General features: G+C 37.3%; 1 protein-coding gene across 1 annotated transcript in view; it reads right to left on the bottom strand.

Moving 5' to 3' along the window:
* CWF19L2 (CWF19 like cell cycle control factor 2) overlaps nucleotides 1-21,992 on the bottom strand; it is a 122,178-nt gene that overhangs the window by 31,830 nt on the left and 68,356 nt on the right. Inside the window, exons 11-12 of the mRNA XM_084249679.1 lie at nucleotides 4,360-4,476; nucleotides 2,679-2,816 (exon numbers count right to left, since the gene is read on the bottom strand). Of these exons, the coding sequence (XP_084105805.1) occupies nucleotides 2,679-2,816; nucleotides 4,360-4,476 (255 nt within the window). The remainder of the gene's footprint in view (nucleotides 1-2,678; nucleotides 2,817-4,359; nucleotides 4,477-21,992) is intronic.

Raw genomic sequence — 21,992 nt, 5'->3', positions numbered from 1 at the left:
CAAAAGACAAAAACATCTCCCATGTCCAACAGATGAAAGGATTTTTTCTTAAATCTGACACACACACACACACACACACACACTGAATTGTTATTCTGCCTTAAAAAGTAAAGAAATTCCGATATATTCTCCAACATGGACCAAGCACAAACCATTATGCTAAGTAAAATAAGCCTAACACAACAGGACAAATACTGCGTTATTACACTTTCATGAGGTACTTAGAATAGAATGGAGATTACCAGCAACTGTGGGAGACACATGCATGGGAAGGGGAGTTCTTGTTTCATGGGCACAGAGCTTCTATTTGAGATGATGAAAAGATTCTGGAAGTAAAGAGGTGATGATTGCATGACATTGTGAATCTACTTAATGTCAATGAATTGTAGGTTTAAAAATGGTTGGTGTTAAATTTTATGTTTCATGTGTTTTATGATTAAAAAAAGAAATGGAACCTGAAATAAGATATGCTAAATAAATTACTTTTCTGGTTCTCCCAACACATGACAGGTGAGATTCAGAAAAACAGTAACAATTTTTTTAAGTAGCTTGAACTGGACTCAAGCTACATCTTTTAGAAAATTAATGAACCAATCAAAATTTATTTTATTTAATTTCACGAAAAACAAAATTTCACTTCTATCACTTTCTGACAACCAAATTTTAAATTTTCCTTAGAAGATGTCACAAGAAAATTATGGGATTTCACACTTGGATTAGCTTTTCCCAAACTTAATTTCATCCCTCATGTATGAGAGTCTAAGATGAAGAAAATGGCTGCCTGGGGAATTGAAAAAAGCAAAAGATGCTAATGAGTTGCAACCTCCACATTCCTTCCCTTCTAATAATCAAAAAGGAATATCACTTCATCTCTCAGCATGTGTTTTCAATGTTACAGGTCAGTGGAAATTAAAAAATATAAAGGTCCTAGTGCATAATATGGAAATAAGTAATTCATATTTTAAGGACTACTTCCAATATCAAGTCTGGTAACACAATTCTGAAAAAAGTAGATTAACTGAAACACAGCATCCTTTATTAGATGATAAAATCATCTTGTTTCCTTATAATTGAGGGAAAACCCATAATTAAGTCTTTCTCTCCCTTTCCTTCTCTTGTACCTTCCTTCTTCCCTCCCCTCTAGTCCACTTTTAATACTGACTCTGTTCAAACAGGATAAAATTACTGCCCACAGTGCTAACAAAATTAATGAGGAAAGATGTATATAGATCTCAGGAAGATGTGCCCGAGTTTATGTTGCCAAGGAAACACTGACGTCTTAGATTTTAAATGGAAGAGTTTATATATAAAGAAAGTTGAAGTCAACAGAAAGTATTTTAAGAAAGAGCAAAGCACACACCACTTATCTTCAAATACCAATAAGTGACACATGAGAAATTGAAAAAAGACAATTAAATTTAGGCAACTATCAACAAATATGCATTAACCTGACTCATTTTAAAAGCAGTACTGTTTAATGAAATAAAAAACAGACTGAGAGTTAATAGTTGGGGCTTCCTTCTGGTGTTGACTTATGCAACTCAATAGCTCTGGAAAGCTAGAAAGCCTTGCACAAGTCATGTAATTAGTTAGCCTTGCACAAGTCATGTAATTCTGTTAGAATCTTCGTTTCCTCATCAGTAAAATGTGGACATAGAAACAATTAGTAAAGTCCCTTCCTAGAATCAAGTACTATAGTTCTATGATTTCAAAGGAAGAAACATTCTCACCATAAAGTTAGAATATGCCTATTATCTTCTAGGAAATCATAATAAACAGTTGTCATCTAGATTCTGAGATACATTTACCAGAAGTGACAACTATTGCTCATGCCCTTATTTGTCAGGATGTTTTTGATCACTCCCTTCTTTACACTAATGATGTCATACATAGTCCATGCACAGGGAAAAACATATAACAACCATAAGGCCCCCATCCAAATACAAAAATAACATCAAATTTATAGTTAGAATGAGATACCTTCTTAACTTTGTTATAAAAAAAGATATGCCATTAAAAACATTCCTGGAAAGAAAGCAAACATAATCTCAATTTCAGAATCACCCAAAAAAAGGGGGGGGGGGCGATGGACGGTATGAATGGAAGGAAAGGAGAGAGGCAGGCACAGGGCAAAACTGAATACTGACTAGAAATCGTATCAAATTTGCTGTCCAACCCAAATATGTTTAAGTTGGGACACCCTGATGTTGCTCCCAAGGGAATTTCCACTTGTCTTTCATAGTAATTTGCAATTACACAATTCCTGAATTAATTTCTCATAGTTATGTATTGAACACTTCTGTTACTGCACTAGCCTACAGGCTGCTAAAGGCAGGAATGAGATCTTCCTAACCTGTCAGCCTATTCCCAATAGATCACTTCATACACTGAATGGTATTAAGTAACATTTGTTGATTGAATTAAGGAAATAAATAGGATCTTCATCTATATCAAGTGTTCCTGACTGGTTACTTCTCCAGAGCCTTTCAAGATCTAAAAACAAACAAAATCCCAAGTGTATATTTCCCAGTCAAATCTATTCTAAAATGCGTGTTCATAATACACAAAGGATTTAATTTCATAAAATATATCAAGATTAGAAAGAACCAGCCCTCTATGAAAAATAGATCAATGATAGATTGAATAAACCAACTTTTCAAAATTCAAAGCTATCTTACCTTTGATGCCATTCTTATAAAAAGTTTATTTTGATTTTCTGCTGTTCCCATCTTTTCATTCTTGACTAAATCACTTAGGCTTAGATTATCGTCATCATGAAAGTATCTGACCCTTTCTTTTTCCTCATGGGTTGAAGCCTATAACAAAATGAGCATTATCAATTTTGTAAAAATATGAGTCTCTGAAGTCTGTTTAATGAATTATCAATAAATCTGATATAAAATGTAAAAATCATAAGCTGTATCTCAAACTTTGCTTCCAGTTTATCCCTATTCTCTTTGCTTCCATGTGGAAAAAAATTTCTCTTAAAATAATACTCCCTCCTTCTGCCACTTCACTATCTGTTCCCCAGAGATGGAAGCATAACACTATTTGATTTCTGAGTTGAGGAAAAGGTTCTACCCCTTCTTCTCTCTTCTTTGTGCTTCTCCTCCTTATCATAAAAATGTCCACCCACCAGGGGGAATTTGCAATTATCCAGAGGTAAGCTTACTGAAGTACTAGCAAACTCACTTTAACGCTGTATCAGAAACAAAGCTGATTATTCTAATTTCCATCTACTCAACCCTGGGTTTTCTTATTAGTTGGTTCTATACCTAGGTTTGTAAGAGAAAAGTGCTATTTATTTCCTCCCAAATTAAATATCCCCAATACTGTTCTCACTACATTCCCTTATCCAAATAAAACCTCCTCTTCAACTTCTCTGAGATCTTTGGAAGCATATTCCTAGCATTTCTTTCCAACATTACTATGTTTATCTTCACTAGCTTAAATTTCTTACTCCTTGACTTCAATCACTCCCTCTTATCCTTTTATTACACTGAAAAAGCAAATTTCAGTCCTTAATGAGTATGTCTGTTTTCAGTAGTATCCAACTCAAAAAAGCTCCCAGTGCCATCTGAGCAGTTAAGATTCCTAGTGAATTCTGTCATTTCATCTAATTCAGGCCTTGATTCTTCTCCTGCCTCATCACCACTCCAACTCCTTAATTGCTTTTCATTACACTGAAATAGACAAAACCCAGGTCTGTTTGCTAAGTAAATTAATCACTATCTCTAGCATCTCTAGTACGCAACAGATAAATATTTGATAGAAAACTTCTGAATGGACAAATCATTCATGGATGCAGTTACCACTTATGCAATCCTCAAATTTTTTAAGAAACCTAATTTGGGAAAACTGAATGCATTATTTTTGCCATTTCAAGTGACTCAAAGTAGTGCTAAAATTAACTGTTAAGTGAAAAGATTTGGAGGAGGGGGAGTCAGGTGTATGAAGGATGATGGCAGCTACATAATTAATACAGTACTGTAATATGGGTCCTACATACCTGGGCCTTAAATTAGTTAACACAGACAACATGTCTGGGAGACCCAGGTCTTCCCTTAGAGCTATGGTGAGGAGACAAAAAAGCTTGAAACAATGTCAAAGATACACACACTAAAATTAAAATTGTCTTTAAATACTGCACATCAACACTTAATTGAAAAACAAAGCTGAATTAGATTTCATTTTGTAAAAGGCAAACGGTTTTAACTAAGAATAATAATTTACTACCTTCTAGTGTTTGAATTAGGAAGTTACATTTTAGGAAATATTTTTAAGTAGTCTGATGTAAAGAAAACCCTCAGGGGAAAAAAGGCTTCTGATTAATTAAACAAAGATATATTTTAAATATACCATTTGTCTCTTCATTCTTTTTCCTTTAGATTCCAGAGGTCTTGCTGGTGTGTCCACAGGCCACACTCTTCCAGACTGATCTGTTCTAACAAGAACCACTTCATGCTGGTCTTCATTCTGTGGGAAGATTTAGAGACAACTTTTGAAATTATTGTGAAGAGTGTTAAACACATACTTAATAACCAAAAAAAAAAAAGCATAAACAATGAATCTAACTTTCACATAACAATATGGATTATCTTAAGTCTCCTAGAATTTCATTACCCAAAATAATGTAAAACAACTACAATCTCTTCAGGGGAAAATAGCAAAAAGTTGTTTTTGTTTTAAAAAGCAATCAACCAAATTTCAAATAAAGTTGTCATCTAGGTAATATAAAAAAATAAACTACAAAGAGCTAAACAGACACTGGATGAAAATATCTATCATTGAGGCAGATGTTGTGCTTAATGGAAAAAGACAAAAAGAGCACACATACACAAAACCTACTAAAACTTTATTACAAGAAATAATACAACTAAGTGACAAAACAAACTTATTAAATTAGTTGTAAGTTACTCCACAAAGCTTCTGTTCTTTTCATTAACAATGCTTTTTTCAGGGTCTCCCTGGTGGCACAAGGGGTTAAGCACAGCACCATGAAGCAATCCGCAGCCTCTGCAGCACGAGTTTGATCCTCAGCAGGCCAGGGAGAAACCACATGGTGAAGCAGACCTCTCCTGTCTTGTCCGCTGCTCCTCTCAGCAGTGTATTTCAATCAGTCTGCCTGTTTTGTTCCCCACTCTGTCTCTGGTGAATCCTCTCACCCCTCACATCTCTGGCCTGTATGCTCTTGTATGTATAAATAAATAAATCTTTAAAAAAAATGCTTTTTTCAGAAATAGAAGACAAAAAGAAATGGAAAGACATCCCCTGCTCATAGATAGGAAGAACTAAAATTATCAAAATGGCCATCCTACCAAAAGCAATTTACAGATTCAACACTATGCTAATAAAAATCTCAATGACATTTTTCAAAAAAATAGAACAAATACTGATGAAGTTCATATGGAGCCACAAAAAAAACCTCGAGTAGCCAAATCTCTCCTGACTAAAACAAAGGAGAATGGAGGTATTACACTCCCAGATTTCAAGCTACACTACAAAGCCATAATAATTAAAACAGTTGGCACTGGAACAAAAACAGACACACAGCCCAATGGAACTGAATAGAAAGCCCAGAAATAAAGCCACATATATATGGACAACGAATCTTGACAAAGGAGCAAAGAATATGCAATGGAACAGGACAGTTTGTTTAATAAATGGTGTCGGGAAAACTGGACCACCATAAGCAAAAGAATGAAACTAGACCACTACCTCTCACCATGCACAAAAATCAACTCAAAATGGATAAAAGAACTGAACATAAGACCTGAAACCATAAAATATATAGAAGAAAATATAAGTAAAACACTATAGGACATACATCTCAGTAACATCTTTAAACACTTATCCCCCCAAAGCAAAGAAAGTGAAGGAAAAGATAAATAGCTAAGATTATATCAAACTAAAAAGCTTCTGAACAGCAAAAGAAACATCAACCAAAACAAAGAGACACCCCGCTGATTGGAAAACAATTTTTGTACTCCATACAACTGATAAGGGACTCATCACAAAGATATACAAAGAACTCACATAATTCAACAAAAACAAAGTAAAGAATCCAGTCAAGAAATGGGCAGTAGGACTTAAAAGACATTTCTCCTAGGAGGAAATGCAAATCAAAACCTCATTGAGATACTCCCTTACACCAGTAAGAATGGCACATATCAGAAAAACTAGCAACAACAAATGTTGGCAAGGATGTGGTGAAAAAGGAACTCTCTTACATTGCTGGTGGGAGTGCAAACTGGACCAACCACTATGGAAAGCTGTCTGGAGATTCCTCAGTCTACTAAAAATGGAGCTACCACCTGACCCAGCAATTCCACTCCTAGGGATCTACTCAAAGGACACAAAAACATTGATTCAATAGAATAGCTGTACCCCTATGTTTATGGCAGCACTATTTATAATAGGCAAAACCTGGTAACAACCAAAATGCCCAAAAATAGATGACTGGATCAAGAAGATGTGGTGTAAATATACACAATGAAATACTATTCAGCAACCAAAAAAGATAAACTCATGCCATTTTCAGCAACATGGATGGAGCTAGAAGAAGTTATGTTCAGTGAAATAAGACAGAAGGAAAAAGAAAAATATCGGATGGTTTCACTTATAGAAGTAATATAGGGGAATCAAATAAGACATCAGTGTAAAAAAATAATAACTATACAAAACACAACAAAACAAAAACAGGCAATTATAAATCAGAGACATCCTGCAGGGGAGGAGGAGAGAGAGGGATCAGAGGGAGGGAGGGAGGAGCATAGGGGACTGAGGTGATGGTGCATGGGTGAAGGAAATTCTATGGGGACTACACCTGAGGGGTGGGGGAGAAGCAAATATTGTTTAAAATCAAAATATCTTAGGAGATAAAATAATAAAAATCCAAAAGAAATTAAAAAATGAACAGTGATGTAAGAAATAAATGATTAAAAAAAAGTATAAAGAAAGTGAATTCCACTGTCTCCTCCATTTCATGCTACCCTTTAAACACTGAGGATTCCAGGGCTCACTGGTTTTCATTCTTCTAGCCTGAAACCGAATTATCACTCGTACTGCCAAAAAATTCATTATGTTTAACACAAATATAATTATGTCATTCTTTGCTGAAAAACCTGCAGAACCCCATACATAGCACCTAGAGATCAATACCACTCACTCACAGTGTGTCCAATAGTCAGTGCTGGTATGAGAATTATCATCCATGAAAGACTTGTTACCAGTTCATGATGAGTTAAGTGTAAAAAACTGAGTGTTCATAAATTTTCACAGCAATCTTAAAGAGTAATTTTACATTTGTTCAATCTTAATAAAATTGGGCACTGTACTTTGTAATTTCATTTTCATTTTATTCTATTTTTCTATAATCTACATAGTATTTTACAGAATTTATTAATCCATGATGGACTGGAAAATTTAAAATAAAAAACCCACTCTGACCTTACGCGGTTTCAGAAACACTACATTACAAACTGGAATAGGGCCTCCCCAGTAGCGCAGCGGTTGAGCGCTGGGTTGCAAAGCTGCCTGCAGCCTCTGCAGGGCCGGTTCATTCCCCCTGCTGGCAAGGGTCCCACATGGCACACAGACCTCTCCTGCTGTGTCCGCTGCTCGCCTCAGCAGTGTACCTTAGTCCTTCTGCCTGTTCTGCTCCCAGCTCTGGCTCTGGTGAATACTCTCACTCTCCCGTGAATCTGGCTGTACCCAGTGCTTGTATAAATAAATAAATAAATCTTAAAAAAAAATGGAATAAAAAGATCTAGTACCTTAACACAGTCTATAAGGGCTTCAAATTCAAATACTTGAGCAACTTGTTCAAACTGACTTCTCTAGCATTCCATAAATATTTGTAGATTTACTGTACACTTTATTTCCTAAATAATTATAGTCATAATTATGTTTTTAGTCCATAATCTTTTTAGTATTATTGAATTGTCTGTTACAATTATCCCTTCATCACTTTTCCAGGATATATAGCACATGTTATCTATGTGGCCTGGATACAGAGGATACTCAGTAACTAATTACACTCCCAAAACTAACCTACTGTCACCTCTACTTTTTTCATCTCCCTTCTCTTTCTACTTTCTGTTCCCTGGTCTCCCAATAAAAAGAACAGTACGTTTTGCACTTTGGGTACCCAAGAGAGAAATGTTGAGAAGACTAAAAATAATGAGTAATTTCCATATTTTTACTGCATTAATGCAGAACATTAGATTTATTTAAGTATCTCTATCAAGGTCTACAAACTCTAGCCCACATGTCAAATCCATTCTGCCGCTTGTTTTTGTTTGGCTCAGGAGCTAAGAATAGTTTTTACATTACTACATAGTGGGTGGGTAGCAAAACAAAAGAATATTTCATGACAAATGAAAATTATATGCCGTTCTAATTTTAGTGCCCATAAAAAAGTAGTGTAATTAGAACAAAGCCACACTTGCTTATGCAGTGAGCAGTTGTGGCACAGACTGTTCACAGTCCAGAAAGTCCCAAATACATACTATTTCATCTCAAGGGAAAAGATGGAAAATCCCTGATCTATATTATTCTTTAGCTGATAAACTGAAAGCCATTAAATGAATCCATTGGGTTGTCAAAAAGTCATGACGTGTTTAACATAGAAAAAATGTGTCATGACTTTTCTGACAACCTAATATTTTATTCTTGAAAAGAGGTTAAGACAAAAACTTGCAACTGACAAATATCATTCCACATAGATTCATGTTCGTAACAGGTAGGGTCAGAGAATGTGGTCAGTGTTCTTTTGTGAAAATAATTATGCTCTGATTTCTATTTCTGATCATAATGGCCATGACACAAACCAGATATAACCTGCCACTTGTTAAGAAACTAAGCAACAGGAGAAAATACATGAAACCACCATTCCAAACAATAGACACCACATAGTAAAGGACTGTGATCTCAGAAAGAAGGAAAACAATTAAGATGAGCCCTGGAGTTGTCCCTGCTTTCTACTAAGCTTATAGGCCACAGTACAGAAAGGTGGAATCGAAACTGACCTCACTTGCCTTATTAACTGAACAGAGATATTTTTTAAGATTTTGGAAGTAAGTGAAGATCAAGCAAAGAAAATAAAGCAAGCAAACAAACAAAATGACGCAAATATTAATGACAATAACGAAACCTTTTTTACATAAAAGGCAATTATAATCTGGCTTAGCAGTGTCTACTAACAGAATCAAGATATGGCCCTTTAGAAATACCCAAGTATAATAAAAGCCTGTATTCACAAAGAAACCTATATGCAAATTTTGTTTAGCAGCTCTGTTCAGAGTAGCAACTGATAACAACCTGATGGTATCTCCACTGGAAAACTGATAAACTCTGGTATCTCCATGAATTACATGAGCAATAAAAAGGAACTAGTAATACACAAAACAAACATAGGGCCAGAAAATAGCTCAGTGGTTGCCAGCAACTGAGGATAGTGGGAAGGGTTAACTATAAAAAGACAGGAGGGAAATTTTGAGGTAGTAATAGAAACTTTCTAACTTTGCTGTGGTTGTGGCTATAAACTATTTGCTAAAACTCACATAAGTAAGAGTTTTATTATTTTTAATGGAAAAAATTTTTAATGGAAAAAATCCTTCACACACAGATTATAAAATACAAATTAATTTCTAGAAAAACATGATAGAAATATTTAGAAAGTCAGAAGAAACCACTAAGAACTAGAGCAGCTATTTTCAGGTAAGGTCTGGTAAGGGCCCAAGAAATTACTATTCTTTAATGACCTTTTAAAGGTCTTTGAGCATTATTTGTTATCAACACATTAATTTAAAAAAAAAAGAAAAAGCATACATGGCTTTGATTCAAGTTGGTATTAAAAATTCTAAGTGTTTGTTTGGAAGTCTTTCTAGTATTTTGGAAATAAAGGAAAACTCTTCCACTAGATCAGATTTTCTCACCAGTTGGTATTTTGAAGACCATAATGAAGACCATAATGCATCTGTTTCCATTTTTATCTTTTAATATTCCAACAAATAAGCAGTTATTGTTGTTAATATTTTCATGATTTTTAAGCCATCTTTATTGTATCTCTAATTATGTCCACAGTTGTTCATCACACAGAAGTACTCAGCCAAGGCAGGGAGTGGACTGAACTCCGAGCTACACTTTCCAGAGAGGTGTCTGGGCTCTGGGCTAGTTTTTTAATTTGTATAAAGGTATTCGCAGGACTGTATCTGCCCAAAGAGGCACCTTTTCTAATGCCAAAAAAAAAAAAAAAGACTTATAGCACCCTTAGCTATGTCTCTTGTTTTCAATTCTTTTCTTTTTTAAGATTTTTTTATTTATTTATGCATACAAGAACTGGGGTGTAGGCCAGAGGTGCTGGGGGTGAGAAGATTCACCAAAGACAGAGTGGAGAGCAGAACAGGCAGATCCTCTGAAATACACTGCTGAGGAGAGCAGAGGGTGAGACAGGAGAGGTCTGCTGCACCATGTGGGTTAGCAACCTGGCCGTGGATCAAACTTATGCTGTGGTGACTGGTGAGAGCTTGATAACGCTGTGACTTTAAGCCTTGCACCACCAGGGAGGCCCTCCTTTTTTCCAAAATGCTCTCTTCCTAGGGGGTTATTTTATTAGTTTTTCTCTTTGGTTTTCTATTTCAGTAACTGCAGTTTTTAATCTAGCCTTTATATCCCCTATCAGATTTCTGATACATTCTCTCTGCTCTCCTGTGTTGAGAAGTGGGCTAATGCTACAGGCAGCACAGCATACTGGTGCGCTGCGCTAAAGCCAGAATGTCCATGTCCAAATCCTGCCTCAGCATATAACCTTGAAAGCTATTTAACCACTTCAATTTCCTCATTCATAAAATAAACAAAATAATGAGTTATCAGGATCAAATAAATTAACACATTTAGAACAACACCTAGACATAAAGTATACTTGCTAAAGTTTTTTTACCTAAGTTTTTATTCCATCTCAACTCAAAAATTACAAGAACACTGTTTCTTCTTCATATCCACCTATTAATGCTTCCCTTTTTGCTGGTTCTGTTTCAAAGTATCTTATCCATCTTATGAAATTATTCTTTTCTCGTAACTGAAGCTATATTTAACTTTTAAGACTATGATATCATTTCAAATTTACTGGGAATGAGAGTTTACATCCCAACAACTCCTTACAATCTTTCTGAGGGCAACATAACATTTGCTGCAATGCTGGTATGCAAGCCCATCTTAAGCCTTTTTTTTTCCTTCTCTACCATCTCTCAGGCTCCTCTTACTAACTGTAGTTTTGACACTGTCTCTACTCAGTTCATCAGGATTCCAGTTCCAAAATGTTATCTTCCACGGAGATACCTGGGGATATTTCACAGTCCTAGTAACAGTTACAAGCCTACTTCCACTTTTTCCACCCCTCCCTTCCTTAGCACTTCCTGGGAGCTATAGTCCTCAGAACTCAAAGCCACTTACAAACTCCTTTTGTAGGAACCCTCAAATCCAGTTGAGGCCAAGAGGCTGTGGCAAGGGCACCTTTTAATTCCCATTGTCACAATTCTCAGCAGCTCCATCTGCTTTTGCATTTCAGATCCCTGCAAGTTCCAGTTCCTTATTGTTTTATGTTTCTCTTCCATTTCTTTTTTTTTTTTTAAGATTTATTTATTTATGCATGGAAGAACTGGGTGAAGGCCAGAGGTGCTGAAGTGAGAGGATTCACCAGAGACAGAATGGGGAACAGAACAGGTAGATTGATTGAAATACACTGCTAAGGGGAGCAGTGAGTGAGACAGGAGAGGTCTGCAGTGCCATGTGGGTAGTTCCCTGGCCAGAGCTCGAACTCGTGCTGCAGAGGGCCGCGGATTGCTTCATAGGTTGCGTCTTCATGCCCTGCGCCACCAGGGAGGCCCTCTCTTCCCTTTCTTATCCACAAAATGTAGCTTGATTTCTGAGCTATGTTATATCTCTTTCAATTTTCTCTTTTTAGATTTTGATTGCTATATGGTTACAGAGTGGAGGCATCAAAGCATTAATGTGCCTTCAGCCAACACACTCAAAAATGCTGCCCAGCTCAGTAATTTGCCAAACTCCTTAGGTTGTAAGAGGCCACTGTGCAAATTCCGTATCAGTACTAAGATTCAGAAGATAAGAGATAACCCAGACCCAGGCTGAAAACATAGTCCATCTTTTAAACCATCGTGTCAATCCTGTAATAATTCTAGAGGGTACTCCAGACTTAGAGAGGCATGCAGTTCAACTTTAGTTTTATTTCTTGTCCAGTTGGTATCAAAATAACCTACCTCAGCACTCTTTCATAAAACCACTGACAGAATACACACTAAATATGTATACGATTAAGAAATTTAAACATTAATTGTTGATAATTCTATCAATAAATTCTGTTGACATCACTCCTAAAATTGTTTGTATTAATATAAAGGATAATTTGTAGAAAATTATGAGTTATATTTAAGACTAAACTACTTTGGGGCCTCCCTGGTGCCACAAGGGTTTAAGTCTCAGCACTATGAAGCAGTCCGAAGCTACTATAGCATGGGAGGTGACCCACATGGCATAGCAGACCTCTCCTGTCTCACCTGCTGCTCCCCTCAGCAGTGTATTTTGTCATTCTGCCTGTTCTGTTCCACGCTCTGTCTCTGGTGAATCCTCTCACCCCCTACACCTCTGGCCTGTGCCCCAGTTCTTTTATGCATAAATAAATAAATCTTTTTTTTTTTAAAGGACTAAACCACTTTGTTTCACAATTTCCAAAGGGAGTTATTTGGAAACATGTTTAACCATTGCTGATTTTAATTTTGTTAAGCAGATATTTCTTAGAGCCAGTGCCAAATCCAACACTAGCATAATATGAAAAATCAGGGCCTCCCCTGGTGGCGCAGTGGTTGAACGCTGGGCTGTGAAACTGCGCACAGCCTCTGTAGCGCCAGTTCGATCCCCGGCCACCGGCGAGGGTCCCACAAGGTGCAGCAGACCTCTCCTGCATGCCCGTCAGGCTGCCTGTTCTATTCCCCGCTCTGGCTCTGGTGAATTCACTCACCCTCCCACGCTTCTGACTATACCCAGTGCTTGTATAAATAAATAAATAAATCTTTTTAAAAAAGAAAAAAGAAAAAGATAAGTCATTTCTTCAGTTTCCTTGTTTCATCACTGCTTCCTTGTAATACTTATATATAAAGCTAGCTCTGGAAACATAACTTCGTATTTATAATCAGGTTTCTTTTAGCATTTGACAGAATGGAGAAAGATAAGAAGAGAAGATTTAGGAATTTTTTAAATGCTGATTGACAGTTTGGAATATTTTCACTAACTAAAATTTTATTTATTTTTGACAGTCATAAAATAGATCAATTTAAGGATGCCAAATGTTATATTTCATACATAAACAACAGCTATGAAATCCAAAAACTGTCTAATATTTTTCCTATTTAAAAACAAATCAACTCTCCCAGACAGAAATTAATACTGATATAACAATTATCTTAGAAAGTTCTGAAATATACCTCACAACCTCGTAACATAATTACTAAGCCACATTTTACAAATGAGAACACTGAGGATAACACACAGCAAATGAAGTTCCAGGCCCAATTCTCTAACTTTGTTTATAAAATTCCGTTCCAATATTCTCATTACATGTTATTTCTATTACTCCCCTTCTCTAATAAAACGAGGTAGTAAAAATGACATTTTTTTAAACACTTTCATGCTCTGAAAGAAAAAGTAAGTTAACAATGTTCCTTTAACTGGCAATGTTTCTTTAAATTATGAAAATTTTCTTTCACCTAACAAAATCTTACCTACCATTTGACCAAATGACCAACTAAAGACTCAAAATCAAAGTCAGATTTTAAATGCTGTTTTAATATATTTTATGAGACTACCAGGTTTTGGGATAAAGCTAGATATCTCTGAAAAAACACATTCACAGTGACACATATATAGTAAATCAAAATAAAAGACTTCTCATTTTTTAAATATTCTATTTCATTATATTCCATTTGGTCAATGAACTTATAATACACAGAATTACTTTTATCATTATATAATCCAATGGGATAAATGTGTTCAAAGCTTAAAGAAGATATTGTTCTAGTGTTGAGTAATTCATAAATAAAATGGCAAGAGCAGGGGGAAGGAGAGAAAGAGGAAGTAGGTGGTTTATACAAATCTTCATTTGACTATTAATGAAGTAATAGTAAGATAAAGTATAAATCAACTAATACTGGATCACATGGTATGAATCAATGGGTTCATTTCTGTGTACAAATGAACTGGGTCTTTGGAAACAAAAATACAAGGGTAAAAGGCTTAGAAATAAAACAACCTAAATGAAAGCACTAAGATTTAGTACCACTGAAAGATTTCTAAACAAAGGCATATTTTAAATACTTAAAAGATTTTTTAATTTATTTCACAGTTTGAAATTCTCAGTATTTTAATGGTTCATTGCTCAAGGTAAGTGACTTACCTAAAGAAGTAAAGAGAGTAAGACATGGCCAGAGTGTCCCCAAATCCAATGTTTACTCAACTGTACAACAATTACATTTAGATTAATTCTGCTGGCAATTTTAAAGAACATTTTGATGAACAAAAGAACAGTGGCAAGATCACCTGTCACTATAATATTCCAAGCAAGAGTTGAGGAGGCAGTGTACTGGGTGGTGATTACAGAAAGTAAAAGGCTAGATATGTATAGGAGGGAAGGCAAAATAAAACACCATCTGGGAACAACTTGAATATGCTGCCAGAAAAAGGTATAAAGGATTTATCCATGTTTTTTATAAATCAAAATTAGAACAATAATCATGGAATAAAGAGACGGGAAATCACACACACACACACACACACACGTGTGGAGCACGGTATGGCCATAAAAGTTACTAATTTAACTGCTAAAAATGGAGCTTCCAGGCCTTCCCTGGTGGTGGAGGTGGTTGAGTGCAGTGCTGTGAAGCTGTCCGCAGCCTCCACAGCACTGGTTCCATCCCGGCCAGTCACCGAGGGTCCCACATGGCGCAGCAGACCTCTCCTGTCTCGCCTGCTGCTCCCCTCAGCAGTGTATTTTGTCAGTCTGCCTGTTCTTTCCACGCTCTGTCTCTGGTGAATCCTCTTACCCTCCCGCACTTCTGGCCTGTACCCCGGATCTTGTATAAATAAATAAATAAATCTTAAAAAAAATAAAAAATAAGATGGTCACTGTAATTTTTAAAAAATAAATAAAATAACAATGTAGCTTCCATATGATCCAGCAATTCCACTCCTCAATATCTACCAAAAGGACACAAAAACATTAATCCAAAAGGACACCTGCACCCCTATGTTTACTGCAGCACTATTTACAACAGAAAGGAATGGAAACAACCCAAATGCCCAAAAAACAGATGACTGGATTAAGAAGATGTGGTATATATACATAATGGATTACTCAGCAATCAAAAAAGATATAAACTCATGCCATTTGCAGCAACAGGGATGGTGCTGGAAGGGATCATGCTCAGTGAAATAAACTAGAAAGAAAAAGAAAAATATCAGATGGTGTCACTTATAAGAGGAATGTAGAGGATCCAAATAAGGGCTCAGGGGAAAAAAGGTAATTATAATAAAGTAAAAATCAAAATCAAAAGGCAACTATAAACCAGAGACATTCTGTGGGGTGGGGAAGAAGGGAATTAAGATCAAAACAGGGGTGGGAAGAGCACAAGGGACCATGGTGATGGTTAACAGGTGAATGGGTGGTGGGAATTTCATGGGAACTATAACTGAGATGAAAAAGCATACATTGTACAAAAATGAAAAAATGATATAAAAATATACAATAAAATTAAAAAGAGAGAGTGAGAGATGGTAATGCTATGATTTCTACCACAATTAAAAATCTTTTAACCTGTTTCATCAAATAAAAAAGTTATTAATTTAGGAGTTCAACATAGAATTCAGAGCTAGAGTTGAGACTGAAAGTCACAGAAAAATGTTAAATGAAACTATGGTACTGGAAGATGAGAATAGCTGATCCTTGTTTACCTATCCAACCTCTTCTTTCTTCCTCATAACTTATTCTGTAGCCATCCAGAATAACATACCATCTATAGAATATACCATTTCTCCCTCACCTTTGTACCCTTAATCCTTTTGCTCTGTCTGGACCATCCTTTTCTGTTGGTTTGCCAAAGGAGGCTGATAAAGTTGCTCAGAGAAAAGAAGGTGGTTTTTTACTTGTTTTAAGGACATAGAGAGTTAAGTATGACAAAAAGTAATGGGAGAAGGATTTAAAGAGAGAAACTGAAAGACCCATCAGAAAAGAGTTAACTGGCTGGTACTGGTTCCTGGTGACAACAAAGGAATGGGATCAAGAGCACTGATAAAGAGGAAGGGAGGTAAAAATCCAAAATAAATTTTATCCTTACATGCATTTAAAAATTACTTTAGTCATTCTGTAGGATGTATAACAAGTTTAAGATAATTATAATAGTTAAATTTCATGTGTTTTCAGGAAAGCTAAAAGTGTAGTTTTTAATTTCAGTATGCATAATAAGTCTGCAGGTAGTAAACAGATTCTGACTAGAATAATTGTAGTCAATAGCTGCTAATAAAGATTTATGAGAGTGAGAACACGAAATTAAATGAATGAAACTGAACAGCACCAACAAACAATAAAAAAGAAAACACTTAAAATTATATTACAATGAATCATAGAAAAAATTTTATGATGTTTCTGTCTGCCTAGAAATATCCGGTGAGCTATCCATGTGTGACTTGAATTGTCAAAAAAATGTTATAAAATAAGATTTGGTTTGGAAATCTGGGCTATATGAACATTATAGGATATTTTTAACAATGGATTATTACCCTAAGAAAACAACTGATTTTAATTCCTTTAATGGTTTTATTCTTTACTTAGGCTCTATTTTTAAACTTATTTCACTGAATGTCCAAATTTTATTTTATTTTTTAAGACAATAATATTAACTGACAGGCCTAATGCTATTACTGCTATCATTATTATTAGTAATAATGAGGGTTTTTTTTGAGGGCATACTTAGGCCAAGACTTGTTTTAAGTACTTTATGTGTTGAAATTTACTTAATTTTAGTTAAAATTCTATGAAGTAATTCATCCACACCTTTTTAAATAACTTAAGTACAAGATGAGCTGTATCTCAAGGTTTGTTTTTTTTTTTTTTAAAGATTTATTTATTTATTTACACAAGCACTGGGTACAGTCAGAAGCACAGGAGGGTGAGAGAATTCACCAGAGCCAGAGCGGGGAGCAGAGCAGGCAGAAGGACCGAGGTACACTGCTGAGGGGAGCAGCGGGCAACAGGAGAGGTCTGCGCGCCATGTGGGACCCTTCTCCCGTGGCCGGGGAGCAGCCGGGGATAGAACCAGCGCTGCAGAAGCTGCTGGCAGCTTCGCAACCCAGCGCTCAACCGCTGCGCCACCAGGGAGGCCCTCAATTAAGTTTTAATTTGGACATGATAAATTGGTTAGGTATGTGTGTGCAACTTAAAATTATTATTAAAGTCAATAAAAATTATTTGAAATATTGCTTTGACTTAGGCTGATAAGCTGGTGTTTGAAATATAAAATCTTGCCTGAATTTTGAAAACAATTTCATATGTGAATTATGCAAGCCATAAGTAAAAATTGAAGTTGCATAGAACTGCTCACATAAGTAGATAGAAAATCTTCCATTAAAGTGATTGTTATTTGTTTGTTGGTGCTGTTCAGTTTCATTCAATTAATTTCATGTTCTCACTCTCGTAAATCTTTATTAGCAGCTATAGACTACAATTATTCTAGTCAGAATTTGTTTACTACCTGCAGACTTATAATGCTTACTGAAGTTAAAAACTGTATATTTAGCTTTCCTAAAACACATGAAATTTAAGTTATTATAACTCTCTTCAACTTGTTATACATTCTACAGAATGACTAAAGTAATTTTTATTTTTTATTTATTTACTTATGCATATAAGAACTGGGGCACAGGCTAGAGGTGTGGGGGGTGGGGGGCGGGGGTGAGAGGATTCACCAGCAACAGAATAGAGAGCAGAACAGGCCCATAGATCTACTGAAATACACTGCTGAGAGGTACAGCAGGCGAGACAGGAGAGGTCTGCTGCGCCATGTAAGTCACCTCCCTAGCCTGCCCAGGAATCAAACTCGTGCTTCAGTGGCTGGCAATAGCTTGATAGTGCTGTGTTTAACCCCTGTGCCACCAGGGAGACCCCTAAAGTAATTTTCAAATGCATGTAAGGATAATTTTATTATGGATTTTTTTTCACTTAAACTGTTTTCCTAATAAACTGTATTACATATAATAAACATATGCATGCACACATGCGCACATGCACCCACTCTCTATTATCCTTCCACCTCTCCTCCCACCCCCCAAGACAGCTGGAAAGAGAACATATCAAGAATCAAGTTCTTCAAGAGAGCATTAAAGTCTCAATTGCCACTGAATATTCTATAAAGACTATCTCTCAAATGCAGTAACATTTCATTTTCCACTTGATATATCAGAAAAAGAAATTAAATGCTTATGATAGCAACAGTGAGAATAAAGCTAAAGAGCCCTCGAGGGAATAGAAGTGGAGTGCCAGAAAACTGAGGCTGCTGCTGGTCATCCTCTCTCTCCAAAGAAACCAACTCATTATGGCTTCAGAATCTGTTAGAGTCCTACTTCAAATTTTGAGTCTTAGTTCAAAATTTGAGACACTGCACAAAATAATTCTTCTCCCCAAAATTCAACCTAACAAATATATACAGTCACAAATATATCCAGAAGAGATGGGCACCATCAAAGCTGATTTGTGCAGGGGCCTCTCTAGTGGCGTAGGTGGTTGAGCACAGCGCTGTAAAGCTGTCCACAGACTCTGCAGTGCCGGTTCGATCCTGGCCAGCCATGAGCAACCCACATGGTGCGGCAGACCTCTCCTGTCTTGCCCGCTGTTCCCCTCGGCAGTGAATTTCAGTCAGTCTGCCTATTCTGTTCCCTGCTCCGTCTCTGGTGAATCCTCTCACCCTCCTGCACATCTGGCCTGTACCCCAGTTCTTGTATAAATAAATAAATCTGTAAAAAAAAAAAGCTGATTTGTGCAATGAATCTTATTTCTATGTTCTCTTTGCAGAGAGAATGTTTCCCAAAGGAAATATGATGTCTGCATTAAGATCTAAAGCATGAACTGGTGGTAACTAAGGGAAGAGTGAATGAAAAATAATGTCTCAAGCAAAGGAAAAGAGTGTGCAAAGGCACTGAGGCAGGAAGGAAAGCTGATACTTCAGTGCTCTGGTTATGGTGATGAAGATGATCACATGAGTGCATAAAATAAGGAAAACAAACAACAGTTCTAAGAAATAGTTAGCAGGTAATATTGGTACTATTTCATGATGAATTTGATGTGATGGGTGAGAAAAGTGAACAGATGAAAGATTCTATGTTACTATAAAATGTCTGCATCTTCATTATCACCTATGAAATTGTTTTGCTTTAATTTAGCTTAAAATGTTTACACTTTAGTAGTAATTTAAAGAAGTGCTCTAGTAACACGATATTATTTCTAATAATAGAGCGCAGAAATGGGTGTAAAAAAACAGGTTCGGGCCACCCTGGTGGCAAGGGGTTAAGACGCAACCTATGAAGCTATCCGCAGCCACTGCAGCACAAGTACGATTCCCCCACTGACCAGAGAGCAACCCACATGGCGCAGGAGACCTCTCCTGTCTCACCCGCTGCTCCCCTCAGCAGTGTATTTCACTTAGTCTGCCTGTTCTGCTCCCCACTCTGTCTCTGGTGAATTCTTTCACTCCCCCAGACCTCTGGCCTGCACCCCAGTTCTTGTATGAATGAATAAATAAATCTTTAAAAAAAAAAAAAAAAAAACAGGCTCAAGTGTATACACAATAGGTAGATCCACTGACCTGTTTTGCTTAATAAAAAGAAATAATGTATTTGTTTAACTTTTCTGCATGAAGAAAGACTATGCTACCAAGTAAAGTGGACTGATGGCAACATGGCATGAACAATAGAATAAATGCAAATCTAAATAACGATCACTGAGATTTAAATAGTTCATTTGGAAGATTAAGAATGCTAGTCATTTTTACAAAAACTAAAGTGAAAAGTATTTGTTGAATAAATGACAAAAGTCACTGCTTAAAAATGAACTGAAACACAAACCACAACAGTTTTGTTTTTTTTTTTTAAACTGGTAATAGGATTTGGGATCAACATGGCAGCAGGGAAATGCTGCGAGTAAGTCCTCCCATTAAAAAAAAAGTAAATAGGGAGGAAAAGCGGCAGGTCCCTGTGAGAACTGGGACATAGAAGATAAAAGGGCGACTCTGGCAAACTGCCCGAAGAGAAAGTTGCCATAAAAGAGGACAAGAAGAGAGGAAAGCTCAGAACCCTACTACCCTCCCCCACCCACAAAGTTGGCACTCTCCGACCAACAGAAAGGAGGGAAAAAAAAAAAAAACAACCAACAACCAACAAGAACAAACTACAGATCAAGTGGGACATTGAGTAGAAAGGAACTATTTCAGGCACCGCACCCCGTGAACGGGAACTATGGAGAATCGTGCAGGAATTGCTGTGGAGGTAAGCGAATGGCTCTGGGCGCCATTACAGGAAAATATGAACTCTGCAGAGAACTACAAATAGCCCAGGCCAGCCAGTAAGCTTGTGCGGAAAAGTGGCGCACTAGAAAAGTATACACGGATCGTGGCTGACCAGGTCCCCATGCCTGCGACCTAGGTATGTGAGGAGATGTGCGGGAGCCCTCACTGAGATGAATGTCCCTCACTGAGTAATCAGAAACCAAGCACCCAGACATGGGAGAGGGGTGCAAAAGGCGCCATTTCTGCAGACACTGAACTGGGCGACAGCCTGTGTCCTGTATCTGAGGGCTTCGGAACTGAGACCCAGGGCACGAAATTCAGGGCGTGGGATCCCCACGACTGTGGGTCACTGGGCAGACACAGCACCCCCACGCCATTGAGGCACTCCAGGCCACCCCCGTCCCCCAACCCCCATCTATTCCCTGGACCCACGGTGGGGAAAAAACAGTTCTGGAAGGACATTAGGAAAGATCTCTGGTGCCACCTAGCGACCAGAACAAAATCACCAACATCCTGATAGTTGGAAACCAGGGATCCCAAAAACATCCTCAGGCTCTGAGAGAGGGTGGGCCACGCAAACAGGGGTAAGAAGAGAAATAAGACGAGGAGCAAGACTCCATTCTGGAACTGGGAGCCAGGCGCAGGATCCGGGGTGTGGGACACACCATAGCAGCGGGTACTACACAGGGTAACAGCCAGAATTTTGGATCTGATAGCCCTGGAACTGAGACCCAGAGTGCATAAGTCAGGGTGCGGGATATACACAGCTGCAGGCACAGCACCAGATGAACAAGGGGCAGACACAGCACCCAGCTTGAATAAGAGCCCCTGTGTTAAGATGCTCCCCTACCCCCACCCCCCCACCCCCGTTTCTCAAAGAACCACTGGGAAAAAGCACAGGTTAGCAAGTACGGGTCTCTGGCACCACCTCGTGACCAGGACTAAATAAACAACTAGATGATCCCTGTTGGAACTGAAAAATACAGAGGGAGGGAACGGTAAGGGACAGTGACCAGCAATACAGCATCAACACCCTGGTGCAGTTTTAGCCTACCAGTGCCGGTCTCAATCTAGTAAACAGTTCCCAACACCCGTAAAGGAGCACTCCAAAAAGATGTCCGCCAACTGGAGGCATAACGTCCCAACACATAGAACTAATTAGAAAGCAAACAACAGGGAGAAGAAAAAATATCAATAGCCAAGCAAGCCTGCAGGAGAAGGATACATCACAAAAAGAAATACAGTCACCAGAGCTCAACAATGACATGGAAGAACTTCTCGGCCTATCAGATAGAGAATTAATGATCATCATGATTAAAAAGCAGAAAGAAAATGAAAAGGAAAAAAATTATTTGAGACAAATAATCAGTG

The sequence above is a fragment of the Talpa europaea genome (genome assembly GCF_964194135.1).
Source record: "Talpa europaea genome assembly, chromosome: 12".
Classification (NCBI taxonomy): domain Eukaryota; kingdom Metazoa; phylum Chordata; class Mammalia; order Eulipotyphla; family Talpidae; genus Talpa; species Talpa europaea.
The sequence above is the reverse complement of the archived record's forward strand: the minus strand, read 5'-3'. Positions and strand labels throughout refer to the sequence as shown.